The following is an 18,708-nucleotide window of genomic DNA, read 5'->3' as shown; positions in this document are numbered from 1 at the left end:
TGTCAGAAACAAGTGAAAACCATTTTGTTATTATTTTAATAAATACGTATCGATAAATGCTATTGTAAAAGAGTTATTATTACTGATATTAGTTAAACAATAAATGCGGTAACTTCGCGGAAGTCGGTACCTGCGAGAGCGTCTGATATTGGTAGCCTTATTAATTTATAATAGCCTGACCGTATTCCCTTTCGTACAACGCTAATTTTATATCAGACAATATCCAAACGACTGTGTTGGTTTTGCGCTTTAAATTATAGTGATTGATAAATGTCCCATAAGCAATGTTTAATATGATTAATATCACTTTTATACGCAATAACATGTGGGATTGAGGTACCCACCCGGCGTCAGAAAGCGCGTAAAACTTCACCGAATTCCCAGTTATAAAGCGCTACTTCGTGTCAAATACACGGGTAGGGGGGAATGTTTCTGTAATAATTTTGTTAATTACACGGGTAAATACCGGTGAGGTGTTAATTTATTGCAAATACCACCATTACACGTAATAACGGGTTCGATTTCGGGAAGCGCGCAAGCGTTTGAGAGCGTGTTTAATGTACCGATTTACCCGTTATAAATAGCTGATGTTCTCTTTAATCTTATATTTTTTGCATTTGCAGAATAACTAAATGGCATCAACCCCTTTACACGTGTAATATGGTGTTAAACAAGTCCATAAAATCATCCGGAATATCGCGTAAATCTATATGCAGTCTATAGGCAAAGAAGCCATTTTGGTGTTAGCTTGTCTAGGATTTCTTCATGCTGAGCCACGTGATTAAGTGGGCGGAGCGATCACTGATAAGGCGTCATGTCAATCCTAGAGATCCTCTTAGTCAGAAACCATATCCTGTAAAACAAGCAACCTGATAGTTATTTTCCAGAAGTTTACTTGACAAGTGAAGGCATAGATGGCATACTTTTATCATACATGTTGACTTTTTTCTTATGCTGTGTTTTTAAGGGTAGCTTATTAAACTCTGTCTTACAGAAGTAGCTTCTCCTTCATCACTGATTTTTTACCACTTTTCTTGAAATTCACGTTTCCGTGATTTTTCATAGTCATTTGTTGACTTACGATCAGAAGTGGGCAGTTTCTTGCCTGGCTTCGCTCCAGCTACGTATTTAAGCATTATGCAGCCTTATGCGCGTAGGGACTTACAACTTTGGAAATAAACACACAAACAAGGTTACAAAGTAAAACGATGTTTATTCCGGAAATGCAAGCCGCGTACGTTGATAAGTTTACTTCAGCAGAAAACACATCAGCATGACGTGTGCCAATAGTAAATAACCAGTCTAAATTGTTCACCACGTGGCCTGTGTTACGACTCGAAAATGACCGTTTAATGTATGGACCAATCGAAACGCGTTTAAATCTCGTATTTTAGGCGAAGTTGAACGAAGTTCTGTCGGAAATCTTCGCAAAGTACTCACAAAATAATGACTTTTATCACACTTAAAAATGAAACAATATTGATACACGGAATTTCTACTGGCACGACGGGTGTACAATATGGCAATTTTAATAGGCCAGAGCTATAATTTACACGCCCAGGCCAACGGGCGTGCGCTTATTTCGCAGACTGTTTCTATTTAAATCCAATGCACAAATATTATAAGTACAAAATACTTAATTTGTTTCAATTTTATATGTTGTAACACAGTTTATAGAAAAAAAAGCATTGGTTGGATTGCATTTGACAAAAAACACTATTTCATCTTTCATTTACATACTACATTTATTATCTTCACATCAAAATTATGCTACAAAGTCAAAATTATAACCCCAAACATCTGTTCACAACTTATTTTAAAATATGACAAAAGCAAATGACAATACAATATCATATAAAAAATATGGCAGTGAATTGTCTTGGGGGTGTATTGTCCAAGGAAATCAAATTCTGGAGTGAATTGTCCAGGGGATGAATTGTCTTGGGGGTGAATTGTCTGACACCCTTTCCCCCACCCACCTACTTTTTAATGAAAAATTGAGAAATTTATCCATTTCATGTCATGCAAAGTACATTCAAACAGAATGCAATTCTAGTTTGGCTACATTACTCATTAATTTCAACCATGTGCTGTGCTTATTTACCTAGAAGTCTTTAGATTTTTCACAATTTACCTTCTAAGTTCTGTTCTGTTTCTGCAGCGTGAAATATTGACCTTCGCAAAAACCTCCTTTTTGGAGATCCAAAATATCCTTGCAAAGGAGCTGTCGCTAGTTTCAATTTTCAATGTTTTTTCGGCGTAAGCTGAATAAGCCAGCTTTTCACCTTAGCCTGACCTTTGTAAGTGTCCAATAAAATTCCAATAAAATTTCCCGCGGCTAGGTACGAATGAATACACTTCATTTATTCCATTGGCTGATTTGAGTATACCACCAGAACATCGGAAACATATCCGCGTCTTTGTAACACTGTTTTACTGTATGAAACAATTTTATCTCGAATTAAAAGGCTTAATAGATAGAACAGTTTTACACTCAATTCTCGACATCAATACAGTTTGTGCGTACACCTTTTATTTTCAGAGTATTACCAGCGCAAGAGCGTTTATACTTAAAAGGCTATGTTCTCATATTTAGTACTTTCTTCCTTATTCCTGTCAACATGTTAACATGTAAAAGTATAAAGAGCAATGGAAGCGAGGCCTCACTTTAAAGCATTGCATTTCAACCGCGAGGTATATCGGGTCATTTCGCGGACATTCAGAGTTTATATACAGGTCATCACCGGAGTTGGCGGCCAGTAAAATAATCGTTATATAATAAAGACGCTATCCGTGAACTAGGTGACCTGGAATTTTCTTTAGACCAGAAATATGTTAAATGAAGATATTCAGCAATATAATTATGGTATGTAAATAATAGATTCTTAATGTGTTTTCAACAATACAATGATAAATATTATTGTTGATAAATTTAACAATAATTATTCGTCCATATTGCCTAATGTACTAAAGTGATATTATGAGCATGTAACAGTTTATAGGTGTCTATCGCAACCGTTGATTATTTTTTATGTTTCTACTTCATATACACTTATATTAATTAATGCAGCATCATCATACTAAAACAATATACCAGAAAGAGAAAAATAATGCATTTGAATATCAACCGTACTTTCGTTTGACAACTGATCATGCGTTTACGAGTTGAACCTAAATTTAGTTTTAGTGCAGATTTGTTCATACGACACAAAGACACGAAATTGTTTTACGGATCATTTCAGCTTACAGGACTGGGTGGGTCACGTAAGAATATCGAATATAAAATATATTTTTATAAACAACTGGTAGCAAGGTGAGTTGCAGATAATTAATCAGTAACCACATTTTAACTAACTATTTTGACCTGTTAATTCTTTTCAGCTCAATTCAACAGTGCAAAATGCCCATAATATCACTTTAAGCATTAGCACGATGATAATTGATACTGTTAATAATCGAATCAAATAGCAATGCCCGACAAACCACTAAAACAGGTTTGTTCGAAGAACGCGCCTATAAATACGGATACTTCTCGTGTGGCCGGTTGACTCATATGTTTAAATTTCACTTCCATTCTTCTTTTGGTTTTCTGTTTTGTATCTATAGGTTTATGACCAGCAATATGTTATAATGAAAAATAAGCCGCGAAAACTCCCCGTAACATCCCGTACTGCGTGTGATGCAGCTAAGAACTGCACAGAAAAAGACATTCGCTATACTTGATCTTATTCATTAAACTATTTACGCCGTATATCTTTTTTAAAGATATTTCTTGTTTTACAATATTTTGAGACATTCTTTCTTAAACCTAACACAAGAAATACCTTTAATAAATTCCTAATCGATTTTTAAAGACCATAGGTTACCCATACCCTAAAGATATGTAATTTTTCCCCCTTTCACTGATATGTGCTCGGTACGACTAAAGAGCGTATATTAATATGATTATAGGTGCTACCTAATTTACGGGCAAAAGCTTTTTAAGTTTTTTTGATAACCATGTATTTTTAATAAATATATGGATATATGATTGTGTTCAAAATATGATAATTGTTGCAATAATTAAGTTATGCATTCAAAAAAATCGATCTTAAAACGAGTTACATGTTCCAAGCTTAAAGATCTAGCATCTTATTTTTTTTGTTTTCTAGCCACAGGAATTTATAGCTGGTTCGGTGTCTGTGGTATAGTGGATGGGGTGTCTGCTAACTGGCTTAGTCACTGGGAGGTCTCTGTATTGATCCTTAAAGTGGAAGCATTCTTTAGATAACCCTAAAGACATACTATGGCGTACCATTTGGGTTGAAAGTCAAGAAGACCTACACGTTAAAAAGAGAAATGTACGTCGAAGAACAATAATTGTACGTCGACATGAATATAAAATACACTTCGAAGAATATATTTGTACGTAAAAGTACAATTTGTACTTTACATACATGTTTGTACTTCTACGTACACATTTTCTGAACAGCCAATCAAAACACTAGTCTCTTGAGCCGCTTTTCCTTCAGATTTATTCATAATAAATGTTTAAAATCTCTTTTTTAGTTGAGGACAAAATGAATAAAAATATCAGAATGGCAAAAAAACAACACATAGAAGTTTCAAGTATTTAATGCATTGAAATAGATTATATACAAATTTGAAGAAGATTCAATTGTTACCTTTTTAAAATTAAAATTATTCAGCATATTGTGTGTATGAAATGATCATGCGGGGCGGAGTATCACGACCGTCCAGCGCATTACTGTGTTGGAAATTCCCAACGGTAACCAGTTACCAAGCATTACAGAGAGGGAAATTAGTGGTTGCCCGTGAGCCCGGGGCAAGTTGATTTTAGCCTGGGCAACTTAAATTCCAAAGTTGGTAGTCCAGTCGGGCAACTAGATTTTTTAAGCTTAAAACATTCAAGTACAATTAGGTTCTAAACATTTGATAAAATTGGCGGCTGTTGATTAATAATTTTAATAATATTTATTCATAAAGACCAAGGAAATTATTCAACTGACTATTAAGACATTATACACAGAAAGTGTGTAATGTAAGCAATTTTGTTCAGTTATCTTTTATTTAAAGAAAGTATTAGATACACATGACACTACATGTACATTGTACTGGGCTCGTTAGTCTTTAGCTGGGCAACCAAAATAGTAAAGATGGTTGCCCACACAGGCAACCAATTGTAAAACGTTAGTTTCCATCCCTGCATTAATGGGATAAATAATGTATTATAAACCCCCGTTTGTCGTATTTTGTGATAACCATAACTTGCATAAGTCAGAGGTTAATTCCGCCACGCCAGGTCAATATATACGCACAATATCTATGAGTTAGCGGTCGATAGTCGCATAATTTGGTATAAATTATAATAATAATAATGTTTAATAAATACGCACAATATCTATGAGAAAGCAGTCGATAGTCGCATAATTCAGTATAAATAATAATAATAATAATGTTCAATATCAAAAATCTCTAAAAGCAACAGACGTAAGGTGTCTTCTGATTGGCTAACACTCAAGGGTTGGTGAAAATTGTACGTCGAAGTACTTTTCTCGTTCTACTTAGTAGGTCTTGTAGACTTTCGACGTCATGGTACGTCATATAGACACTAAATACTGGTCCTACCCAGGAAACAGTTTGCTTCATCAAATGTCTCAATTCAACTTGACAGCTTGCTAAAGCAGTTGCATTTAGCATACAGTACACTGATTTAACATAATCAAAATCATGTGATGTGTCAAATCAATTTTGATTGACAAATTTGACAGGATTTTTTTTAAATCCAATAAGTTTTAGACTGTCAAATAACACACACTACGTATTGAAAGCCATACCTGGAGCTTTCGTCTGTATATCACTGACTTCATCAGAAGAATGATTTCTACTGTTGGGAAACATTAACACCACTAATTGTCTTCTTATTTATTATCAATGTATAATTATGTGTAACAGCATAACAACATACTTGATTCGCAATTAAAATATTTAATAAATACAGGTATCTTGCAGGTTTCTAATTTTTTTTCGCAAACTATTGTTGAATAGTTTAAATTTTGTCGCCACTAAAAAACTAGCCATTTTGTAGCAATTCTAAAATCACAGTCTAAACTGCATACACTTAACTCTATAGTTACAATTTGAATGCAAACATTAGAATGCATCATGTTATATCATCCATATTTGTTTATTTAAACATTCAAATAACACAGAACATATATAAAAAGGTATGTGGTATTGTGTGGAGATACAAAACACTTCACATCATTTATTTGCACATAAAATAATAGTTACAAAATAAGTAAAACTAAAACACTGTCACCAACCTACATTTCAAGAATATTTACGTATATGAAATTACAAAGTGGTGTTATTGTATTACCGTTTACAAAATTAACATTGCTGGTTTTGTACTAGCCATAAAACATTTATTATGGATTAACAAGTAACAACCAATTTATTAATTACACAATAGAACGGAAATCATATTAATTGCATTATGCATTTACTAAACAAGCTATTTGCTACTGTTTTGAATTACACTATCTTACTAAAAATGATCACAGGTACTGAGTGCTTTTACATACTTGTGGTAAGTTTTGTATTACTAGTTTGACAATTATCGGCAGACACTTGTCGATATACAGACAAAATTTGCATGGGAACTTTCATATTTTTTTCAGCATAATTGCCTTCAAATTGTTAATTTAACAACCCTTTGACATTGTTTGCACATCTGATCTTATTATACAATAGCTGATTTTTGTTTATAGATAGACATATATAGACTTTTCAAAGTTCTATAAAAGTTCACACATGTTCCATCCAAGTAAACAAACAGAACCAATAAAGATTACCACAGATAATAACTGTGTGTATAGCTTGGAAATTTGATAGTTCATGAATCCCTCCTTTGTTGATTTCTGTAAACCAAAACTGTCAGTTTTGCTGGATAGAATGGCTTGTATGATGCCCAGCTCTTGCCTTCGCAGAACAGCTTCTAAAAACGGAAAACCAACAAATATCTTAAAATTTGGTCAATAATGGCATTAATGCAGACAATTTATAAATGTCTTGTTTTTTGTTGATTTCGAATCTGGAAGATTTTTTACGTAAGATTGTGGTACGAAAATCCAACGGTATCGGATTTTGTGGTTTTAGGCCTAAACTTATTATAGTGATATGTAACCTTTCGGGATATCGGTAAAGTGCGAGCAGACGAGGTGTAAATACGTTAAAAGTAAAAGCTAAAAGACTAAAAAGTTAGATCGGAATATCTTTAAATTTTGTGAATAAATGTGTTCCTGGTGGATAACAACGACAACTTACCAGAATATTGCTCATGATCACACGTAAAACTTCTTTCTGAGACATTGTGTACACACCGGTCTTACTGACAATAACGAAGTGACGTCACCATCTATGTATAGAATGCTTTCTGAGAGCGAATGGAAAATGCGTCACATAATTTTATTCTGACAAATAAACAGTAGGGTGTCGTTATTGAAATACCGCGAGAATACTGGAAGAATAGAGATGCCAACTATAATGTTCAAAACAAATATTTTTTTAACAAGCGTTTGTGATTTGTCAGGATAATAATAACAATAAGATATCGAAAAGATCAAAGCAAATAAATTCGACAGAAATCTGAGCTTCGGCAATATATTAAAGACGGGTTATGTTCACCTAAATTGTGTTTGGTAAAGACTGTCACTATATGTAGTGAACCAGTCTTCGGCTTATACCCACTGAAGAAGAGCATTCAGGGGAGATAATTGAGTAATGACTTAATTCTGGAACGGTTGCGAAGAAAAACAAATAAATCGAGAATATTTAGTGCGATTCGCTACACAATTATGATGTCATTGATATAACTTTTCCTGAGGTATGTATTTACATGTGATTTAGCATATGTCAAAGTGTTTTTGATTTGTTCAAGGTCATAAATAGCATCGCGAAAATATATGTCGCGTGGCAAATTTTTTTGAGACGTATCCATATGTGGTATACTTACGTAATTTTATGTCTAGATTCCCATATGTATGAACGGTCAACGCCCGCTTCGCGGGCTTTTGCCCGTACTATATTCGCGAAAGGGGCGAATATTAACAGATATCGGCTGTTTTAAAATGGTTTTCTAACATTTTTTATATGGAAATTCTTCTATGAATATAATTCTTCCTGCTGTATTTATTCTGTTAAGATCGAGTGAACATTTAAGTGGTTTTTCGTGACATTTGTGAAATGTCTATGTAGTCTTTGTAAAGCTCTTTTTCAGCGTTCATGTTTTGTTTTTGTTAATTATTTGTATTCTAATTTCTATTTAATTGTTATAAATTTTATATAAGCTGATATGTTTTACTTTTTTAATAAGCTATGACATATTTTGAAATGTTCATACGTTAGTATGTTAAAGTGATATTATAGGAATATTACAGTTTATAGGTGTCTATCGCAACCGTTGTTTATTTTTGGCGTTTTCACTTAATATACACTTATATTTGTTAATGCAGCATCAACATACTACAACAGTATCCCGGAAAGAGAAAAATAAACCATTTGAATATCAAACGTAGTTTCGTTATGACAACTGACGACACACAAGATTTGATTTACGAAGTGAATCTAAATCTAGTTTTAGTGCAGATTCGTTCATACGACACAAATACACTATTTTGTTTTACGGATCATTTCGGCTTAGAGGACTGGGTGAGTCATGTAAAATATCGACTATAATATATACTTTTTATAAACAACTGGCAGCAAGATGAGTTGCAGATAATTCGTCAGTAACCACATTTAAACTAACTCTTTTGACCTGTTAATTATGTTCAGCTCAATTCAACAGTGAAACATGCCCATAATATCACTTTAATTGTTAATTTGGAATTGTAATAATAAACCATATGTCACCTAATCAGTCAAGAAAGTAACAATACCTGAAAACACCATATCCTATTTCCCACCCCTAAAATTACAATAAACAGATAATCTGTCAGTCATTCAGAGCTGATGAGGGTACTGATAATCGAGGGGTAGATAAGGCTATTACTGATAGGGGTTGCCTAGCAATAAGGCTGTAGTATGGAATACTTAAATAAATATTTTAATTTGTCATGCTTTACAATTTAATATTTAATTAATTAATGTAGAACTGTAACTCATGTTCAAATTTTAATAATGCCGGGCAATTTTATTAAATTATTAATTAAATACACATTTGATTCTGTAAAATTGTATTATGACTGATTATTATTGTAAAATTAATAATCTTTGCGTACAAAAATGTTTCAATACATGTAGGTATGATAATCATATATACTCGGTTTATATGATACTAAGCTATACGTATTTGTACTCACGTTAACATAATTGTTATACCTTTTTTACTTATAATTGTGTGCGCAATAAGTTTTCCATAGGTAACGGGATCTTCATTAATAGTTTTATGACAAATATTAAATACTTAATAATTCATAGTTCTATCAGTCTTTATGTCCTATTCATTAAATTACAATATTAGTGTACATATTGTAAATCTTTGATAATGTGTGTAAATATTGAAATAAATATTAAAATAAAAGTATATAGATGTATGTCTACTTGTGTACATATTGTACAGCTTTGATACTGTATGTAAATATTGAAATAAATATTAAAATAAGAGTATATAGATGAATGTCTACTTGTGTACATGATAAAGCTTTGACAATGTGTGTTTCAAATATTTTAATAAAAATAATAGTTAAAAAAATATATTTTAAAATGTACGTTTACTGTCTGTTATAATGTGCCGATAATGTAACCTGGTGTAAACACAATTTGTTAAAAAAATGTGTTATTTTGTGAAAATATTGCAATAAGAAGTATTGAACTAAACTCTGAAAGTATTTCTCATTTGTGTTTATGCATAAATAACTCATTCAGAACCCATCAACACATCAATAGTTTCACTACCGTGCGAGTTGACTTTTAGGTACGAGTTGACTTCCGTGCGAGTTGACCAAACAACGTGCGAGTTAACTACCGTGCGAGTTGACTTAGGTACGAGTTGACTGTAAACCTTGTATTGTGGAGTCGTCGTGGTTATTGTATAGCCTAAAAACAATGTTCATATTCGCGAACATGACTTTAGAGTTCGAAACATGATAATGGCTAGAGAATTGCTCTATTTATGTTAACAGTCTTAATTGTATTTTAAATTAAACTGTAATTTGTTGATAAAAACATTGCAGAAAAAGCATCAATATTGCAAATATTCGATCATATTCGTTCGTTTCGTTCATATTCGCGAAAATGAGTCATATACGCATTATAGACGGACTCAAAATTTCGAGCAAAAAACTTCAAAAACTGTTAAAGGGGAATAAACAACACAATAATACAATTCCGAATGACAATAAGTATGTTTCCAATGTTATTGTCTTTCTGGATTGTATTTATCATCACAGAAATGGATAAAAGCAATGTTTGGATTATCAAAAGGTAAATGTAATATATTTTCGAGATAAGTCACTATATTATTTATACAGTCTTTCAAAATTATGGAACGTTTTAAATTCATCTTTCCAGAAATAGCAATATGTGGGTCTAATCTCTTTCAAAAAGACATTTTATTCAACGTAACGTACCGAGTTAAGAAAATTCAAAAATTATAAATTGATTTTGACACCTTAAAAAGAAAACATCAATTATTTAATAAAGTTTGGTGTCTTTTACTCTTTATACAATGGAATATATTGCAATGGGTATAAACTGTTTATTGAAGTCTGATCCCTCCCTCCCTTCTCTGGTCAAACTCCCATTGGAGTTCTTTATAAATTGGAGTTAAACGGGGATCCCCCGTCAAACTCCCATTGGAGTTTAATTTAAATGGGGGATTGACGGGGTCCCCCGTGAAAACCCCGTTGGAGTTTAATGGATATGGGAGATGGACGGGATCCCCCGTCAAAACCCCACGGGGGAAGAAAATCTACAAACACTTTATTTTCTAATTAAAGTACATATTTCTTACAATTATAACTTAAACATGTGTATTTGTAAACATTGAAACAGAAAACAAAGCATAATATTTAAATTACATTTTTTGTAAAATATAGGTAAAATTCTCCCGTCTGGAAAAAACTCCCGTTGGAGAATTGCAATTCTTAACGGGGGAGCCAAAACCCCGTTGGGATCCAATGGGGGATGGCAACTTTATCATCAAATAACTCTACTTTCCAAAAACATTTTAACTCTTTTTTTTCAATTATATGTATGTACTCAATGCCCCCTACAAATATGCAAAATTTCATAACAATTGTTCAATAAATAAAAAAAATAAGTTTGCAAATAATCTGGATTTGCAAACTTAATCTGGATACTGTTAACTGCCGAACCTTAATTTTCAAAAGTTGATGATTCTTACAGAAGTTTGACGTTAAATGATGGGCATTGTTTAAAATATCATCAAATGTCAACATGCAGCAATAAAATGGCACAGGTGACAAATTAACATCAATTTAATCATAAAAAAGCCGGACATGCAAAAATCTCGAAAAAAATCCCGGACATGCAGATATTTACGATTCCAAAGGGCCCAGTTGTACAAAAGTTCTGCATCAAATACATGTATGTCACAACTAGATTTGTGCAAAAGAGATTTTTAAATGGGTGCTCACTTTTATTTTAAAACATTTTTTCTCTCTCCTTAAATGTTTCATGTTTGCATGTTCGGCATTTTCAAACGTAGCCATCATCAATAAAATAATAATTTCTCAGCTAGATTCAAAACGGAATACGGATGGCTTATCAATCCAATTACTGTAAACAGGTCAAACATGGAATGTAGAATACAGTACTGTAAAGTTCTTTTATATATTTTTTGTTTACAAAATAAGTGAATTGTATCTTGGCGTATCATTGTTTTGTTGTTGTTGTTATCTGCTTCAAAAAGTTGATAATTGATATGTGATATTCAAGTAAACATGTATGTTCTTTTTCTGTTTTGTGTCGCAAGTTTTACAATTATATGGGCCTTTTCAAAAATCATTTTATAATTAAATATGTTTACTCATAAGCTGGCTATTGTAACCATACTAAAGGAGTGACGTAACTTCCGCCAGTGGTTGTGTGTTCAAGATGTTTTCCTTTGTCAAGTTTACTAAAGCTTGATCTTCTTTTTGTTGAACATGATTATTGTTTTCGTAAATTATGACCCCAAACATAAACAAAAGTGTCGTTATATATCTCCGCAGGTGCTATCCTGTGTTTTATATCTTTAATAGATTCAGTGAGTATTAAAAACAAAATAACACCCTATTATTTTAAAATAGGATTGGTCATTAAATATAGAGTAGGGTTGTTTTGGAACAAAAATCATTTTTATCTACAAAATTCATGTTCGCTCACTGCACGGACATTAGTTTTCGATCATTGGCAAATTTAATGTTCGCGCAGTGCACGGACATGAATCCAACATCATTCAATACTATCCGTTCAGTGAACGAGCATAAACTTTGTAGATTAAAAAGTTTTTGTTCCTAAACAACCCTATTCTATATTTTTTAATGACCAATAGGGTGTTAATAAAGTTAAAAGAATTAAAAAAACTGGTAACTTAAATTGCATGTAGTTAACACAAACAGCATTTTATTCACTTCGGATGTGATTTAACACTTTTTTTCTTAGTCTCTGGAAGCGTCTGTTTTTGTGGAAACATGTGAAATCCTTCCCTCGCTTTACTGTTTTAATGACAAAAGTTTTATTTCCATGTCTTACCTACATTACTGGCTTGGGACCTATTCTAGGAAGAACATCTAACATTTTTTAAACATTAAAAGAAAACGGAACGATGTACAACGTTAATTTCTTTCGCAAAAATAAGTTAGGTTTAAATTCTACATTTCCACTTATTTTTTTATGTGAGGCATCATTTTTAAGCTTCTTTTAGGGCTCCAAAAGGGACCCTTAAAATACGCTAAAATAACCAAACTGGAGACAAGTATTTCGGGAGTAAGTTTTTAAACTGACTATTCAGCAACTTGGAAGCCATTCAATAATTTTTGAAACTATAAGATCGTAGATTGCTAAAAGGAAATGATGTTTTGTTTTTCAAAATAATGTGTCACTGAACCTAATGGTTAAGATCGAGCATCTATTCGCAAAGACATACCAAAATCAACATGGCCCCAGGAACGACGTAACGTTGACGTCAATTTAGCACGACGTCGCTTTCTATCCACACTATATTTGACTAGCAGAAACTTAAGATTACATAGTTCATTTTTATGAAATATTGTATCGGTTAGATAGATACAATAGATGCATTGTTGAAAGTTTGTGAAGATTGTGTAGAAAATTTTTCTAGCATATGTGCAAATGATGACAAACATCCGAGAAACTTGTCCCTCCTGGTAATAGCTCCGATACCAGTATATACATGTACGTACCATTTTGGGGATCATTTTCAATAAGCTTATCACTGTTCTTCTGGAAAGTATCTTTTTTGACCACTTTTATCAAGGCGACATGCAGTATCACAGCTATAATATAAACTTTTTATGACGAATGAACAACGCATTCAGGAGTTGTTTTTACATGTGAAGTACGAGAACACATACATCCCAATTCCATTATACAAAATAATTTACTTAAATCAAACTTGTTCAAGTGCTTAATAGTCATTTTCGCATATTCAAAGCGTCATTTCTTTTCTAAACAATAGTCTGATTTTCAGGGTTGTCTCTTGTGATAAATCTAGGGCTCCTCGCTGCAGTCGGTGCTTCAGTGTGTGCAGATAATCGAGGTAAGGTCATTTTAAGAAAACTTTTGAATTTTAAACAAGATCGAAATACACCTTGATCCTTTTGATCTGATGAACGGTTTATACAAAGGCTGTGTGTTATTACCATCAATGTTTATATAGGTCATTATCGATACTTAGTACCACGGTTGGGCAAGCCCAGTTTGAAACGCAGACCTAGCTGATGCACGGTTTATACAAAGCCTTTTTGCCTCATTCATATTTGTTCAACCGGATATATGTTCCTGGCTATGTTTTTTTAAATAACAGCCCATGCTATATAGCGTTACATTGTTTTGTCTTTTAATGTTATTATTCTTAAAACGGTTTTTACTAAAAAGGTCAAGTGTTATGAATAATCATGTGCGCAACTGCAATCTACTTCGGATAATGCTGGCTGTTTTGTCTGTTTAGGCTTCAAAGAATAATTCTTAGTTTGCTATATATCATGGCCCGGGTCAAATAGAGACCATCATGCGCACTATATACAAAAGACATTATACACACACTCAAGCACACTTATGTTTAAAAACTCCAACGTTTAACCCAAAAAAGTTCAAAGAATCATTTCTTATTTCATTTACTAAAATTATATTCAGTCAGTCTATAGAGTGTATTTGACATTTAAGCATAAAACTGTGCCCACAGTCAAAACAATAGCACGACCCGTTTGTATGGATTGATTTGTCAATATTGTAATTTTTTTTCTTCTAGCTTCAAGTGGATTGATCGATGGTGATGACGGCAACGCAGTTAACGATTTCCTAAAGGTGCTGAGGAGAACTAAAATATTTATCTTGAAGGGTGATAACGTTAACCACAACGGTTGTCGAAAGAGTATAGGGCAATTTGTATTCCGTGAGAGATTGGAGGAAAACAATCAAACTTGGACTCTTGACTGTTGGGAACCAACGGAATGCACTCTTGTCAAAGAAACAGACCAATACCCGAACACATTACGACTTGTTCCGATTGTTAAGAAATCCTCGAATCCGTTTAATTCTTGGGTACGGACCCAAGTCAATACTGTTCTGTTACCTATTGACGAACGGAACACTATCTCGTACACATTTATTCCGTACGTTTCTCAACGTAGTGCTATGTTTGTAACGGCTTTGCTAACGGGATGCAGTGTCTTTGTTGCGACATCCGACATCCCAATCTGGGATTGTAACATCATTGTTATGCACGCTAATTGGTTCTGCAGATCCGAGGGAAACGATGAAAATCACGTTCAGGCAACGTATGTGCTTCAGCAAGTTCAAGCCACAAACCAACGATGCAAATACCAAATACGACGTCGATGGTCAGCTGATTCGAAACGAAAGGCTATAGAAACCCACAACTATCATTACAGTAACAACATCACGTATTACAGAGAAAGCGTACGGGCCAATTTTGTGTATGGGTACAATCTTGGAGGATGGAGGAAGTGGCAATTCTGCCTGAAGGAGTTGGATAACAGTGCTCAACAAGAGAAATGTAACGAAATTGTTTAGGACATATACTTAAGGACTATGAAAACGCACGGTTCGAATAATACAATATATACTATGATAATATCCTTACACATTCTAAATAGCATATTCATTATTGACATTAAGACATAAAATTATCTAAAATTGAGTCGGTAATAATGAACTGTCGCACGATAAAGAAATTCTCCAAAGAACGAAAGTAACACTTTTTGCTACTTGAGATAAGATTGCAGTTGTTAAGATGAATCGCATGTATTACATTTTAACTGTGAGGCCAAATGGCAAGGATATATCAGTCTATTAGATCCGCCAGTGGTTGGCACTGACGTTTCTAAGGTTTTAATGTTGACTTTTCGTAGAAAGCTTCCAGTGAATGTGTTTCTGAGAATACCATTGTTAAGCGTATTTGGTACGTCAATCACATTGTGTTGAAAAGTGTGCGTTTTTATTTACACATGATGTGCTTTAACGGACAAGACTTTAGTGTGCATATACATTTCAACATTTTCAAACATTTCCAGCGGTAAAGTTAATGTTCTAGTTTATGTACTCTTGGTAGAATCTTTCAAATTTCGTTTCCTTGTACAAAATCCCATAAAACATAGGCATGGGTTTTCAAAGTCCCTTTTAAGTTCATTTTTTTGCCACTGGACCTCACATGAGTCCGTATATAAACTTGTTGGACCTGATGTCATTCACGTTATAGTTGCTATCTCATTATAAGTAGCAAACAGTTTTACTTTGTACTTTTGGAGCACGGTCTTTATTGGGGGATAATTTCTTTATTACTCAATCAATTTTCAATCTGTTTGTGTCTAAATGACGGTAATAAATTGGTTCAAGCATTATGCACAGAAATAATTATACAATAAATATTTAAGATGAAAAACAGCACCTATCCAAGGCATGCGTTTTCATAGTCCTTAAGTTTTGGCGTAAAAGTGATAAAACTTTTATTTCAAAATTTTGAAATCAGAAAGTAACAACTTTAAATTATGATTTGAAACGTCCCTTTATTTGTTTATGTCTCAAACGTTAAATCGATCAATTATTTATATATCCCTGAGTTTATACATGTATTATGCCACTCCCGTTGCCCTGCTGTTATAGATGTTTGCAGAAGAAAGATCGAATAAATATACAAACACAAATTTGGCATTACATATTTCTATACTTATTACAAATGTTTGACCTCCATTTTGATTTGTAACATTCATATATGTACTGCTACTTGAAGTTCAATAGGCCATGTTCATTTCTTTTATTGAAATAACTTTCTTGTTTCAATTAACCACCTTCTATTGCTGTTTAACGGATGAAAAAGTACAATAAACTTCGATGTCATATCAGCAATCATGACCCGGGAAAATAAATGCATGACATTGATACAATTAATTGCATACGCAAATTTACATGTGTTTGAAATCATTTACCTTTTCGCTTCAGTCAGATACTGCTATTTTTTATATGTTTTTACAATTTCAATTTGATGTAGAAAAACCCCAAATGTTTTATCAAACATTTTATCAGTGATACATATGAACGATATTTATACCTTAAAATGTTTGATGGAATCTGCATGTTAATTTAGTTCAACTTTAAAAAGCAACATGGACGGATATGTTTGAGTGTGATTTTATATAATTATACTAACATAGGTAATTTTGTATAACCAGATAATATTTAACTTTGAATTTAAAACAAGTTGTCATTGGAATATTTCTGGTTCACTCACAACAGATTTTTCCTTTCATAGAATTGCATCATTTTTTAACATATTGTAATTGGACTCCTCTGATTTGAAAAGGAAACAAAGGGAATTTATCATTTTGTTTTTAATTGCGGAATTCCAAAGTAAACATGTATGCGTTCCTGAGATGCGTTGTTATTGCCTTCTATTTCGATTTGCACATACTTTACTCTTAATAACAAAGTCACTAGATGCCATGCAAAACACAAGCTTGAACAGTGAAACAAAAAGTGACACAGACTTGTCTACTTATTTATTCTCATTGACAAGTTAACCCATTTTATGTCTAGCGTCTACAAAAAGGCATTGGCAAACAGCGTTGAAAGGAATTTCTGTAAGAAATAGTCTAAACATAGAACAAGATATATCAGATACCTTTTTGATTGGAAATGGACTCATCTGACTGCTGCCGGCAGAAGAGTCCAACAGGCATAAATGGGTTAATGGACTGTTTCAGTCAATCTTATAATTGATATTGATACGAGGTTCGTGTATAGTATTTTCTATGCTTTTTGATTTGCACTAAATGTTTTGTCAAATACTATTGGAGAGCACGACACATACTATACTGAACAAAATTTATAATTGGTAATCTGTGATTTATTCAATTATTCTACATTAAAATCAAAGTAATCAAAATCTTGAATTTTGTTAATAAGAATAACATTTCATCAATTAAATGACAAAATTTCAGTTTACTATCTCCAACAGTTCAAATTTAATAGAAGTTTAATCACAATAACCCCTGGTATCAAACGTCACAAAATCTCAATACCACCAGTAACATCTATCATTTAGATTTACAACCGCGAAAGTGTTGTTATGCTTCGGAAGTTTCAGTCCAAATGTCGAATGTGATCTATACGAGCACAGAAACAGTTATTGCGAACTGGAACATGAATGCCATGTTTCTCCAGGGCCTTTTATCGCGCCCGTATTGAAGCTATGCGCAGTATGACTCTAGAACAGGAAAACACAAACAACTATACGGCATGAACCAAGCAAACTATGCTTGGGGTGAGGTTTGTAAGTTACCTGCTATACCTTGCTTATGTAGTCGTTCAAGTGTGGGATAGATTTATGCCGGAAAAAATCCATGACCAATTGTCCGTAACTGCTGCAGCTCAATGTGGTTATACGCGATATTGTTCTTTTGTGACTTTTGAAACTAGGGGTCCTTGTTACTAAACCTCTGTAAAATTTAAATCGTTGAAGAAAATGAACTGACATTTTGTGATTTCATCGATGGAATGTTATTCTTTATAATAAAATTCACCTATATAGGTCATACGAGTATGCCGATTTCTCCCAGCTTGTAGTGGTTGAGGAAGACCCCAGGTGAACATTTTATCATAGAAGAAAGCACCGACCTCCCGTAAGACAGCTTGACGGCTTCCGATCTCGATTAATCTAGACCCTTGAACGCTTTTACTACTGTTAGAGGTAAGTAGTGAAGCGGTCACAGTAGTGAAATTATTAAGACTGGACGGCTTCCCCAGTTACATGATTCACCCACTCACCCATGCAATGATCGAACCCTAAGCGACAAGGGGCAATCAGCGACATAAACCACTCGGAGACGGAGGTCTCTAAAATGAAACCAATATGATGGTGTACTTGTCATATGGTAAGTAAAACGATCATGCTGCGTTAATGAAAATAAATAAGTTTTCGGGTCATTTTTCATTCAAAAG

General features: G+C 33.3%; 2 protein-coding genes across 3 annotated transcripts in view; one reads left to right on the top strand and one right to left on the bottom strand.

The window, feature by feature from the left end:
* Positions 1 to 16,415, top strand: part of LOC127841163 (uncharacterized) — a 43,393-nt gene extending 26,978 nt beyond the window's left edge. The window contains exons 2-3 of the mRNA XM_052369788.1: positions 13,721 to 13,789; positions 14,501 to 16,415. Of these exons, the coding sequence (XP_052225748.1) occupies positions 13,721 to 13,789; positions 14,501 to 15,285 (854 nt within the window). The 3' untranslated portion in view covers positions 15,286 to 16,415. The remainder of the gene's footprint in view (positions 1 to 13,720; positions 13,790 to 14,500) is intronic.
* LOC127841132 (uncharacterized) overlaps positions 1 to 18,708 on the bottom strand; it is a 322,925-nt gene that overhangs the window by 171,624 nt on the left and 132,593 nt on the right. The gene's annotated exons all lie outside the window — the stretch shown is intronic.

Source organism: Dreissena polymorpha, chromosome 1 (genome assembly GCF_020536995.1).
Source record: "Dreissena polymorpha isolate Duluth1 chromosome 1, UMN_Dpol_1.0, whole genome shotgun sequence".
Taxonomy (NCBI): Eukaryota; Metazoa; Mollusca; class Bivalvia; order Myida; family Dreissenidae; genus Dreissena; species Dreissena polymorpha.
This window is presented reverse-complemented; position numbering and strand designations above follow the sequence as displayed.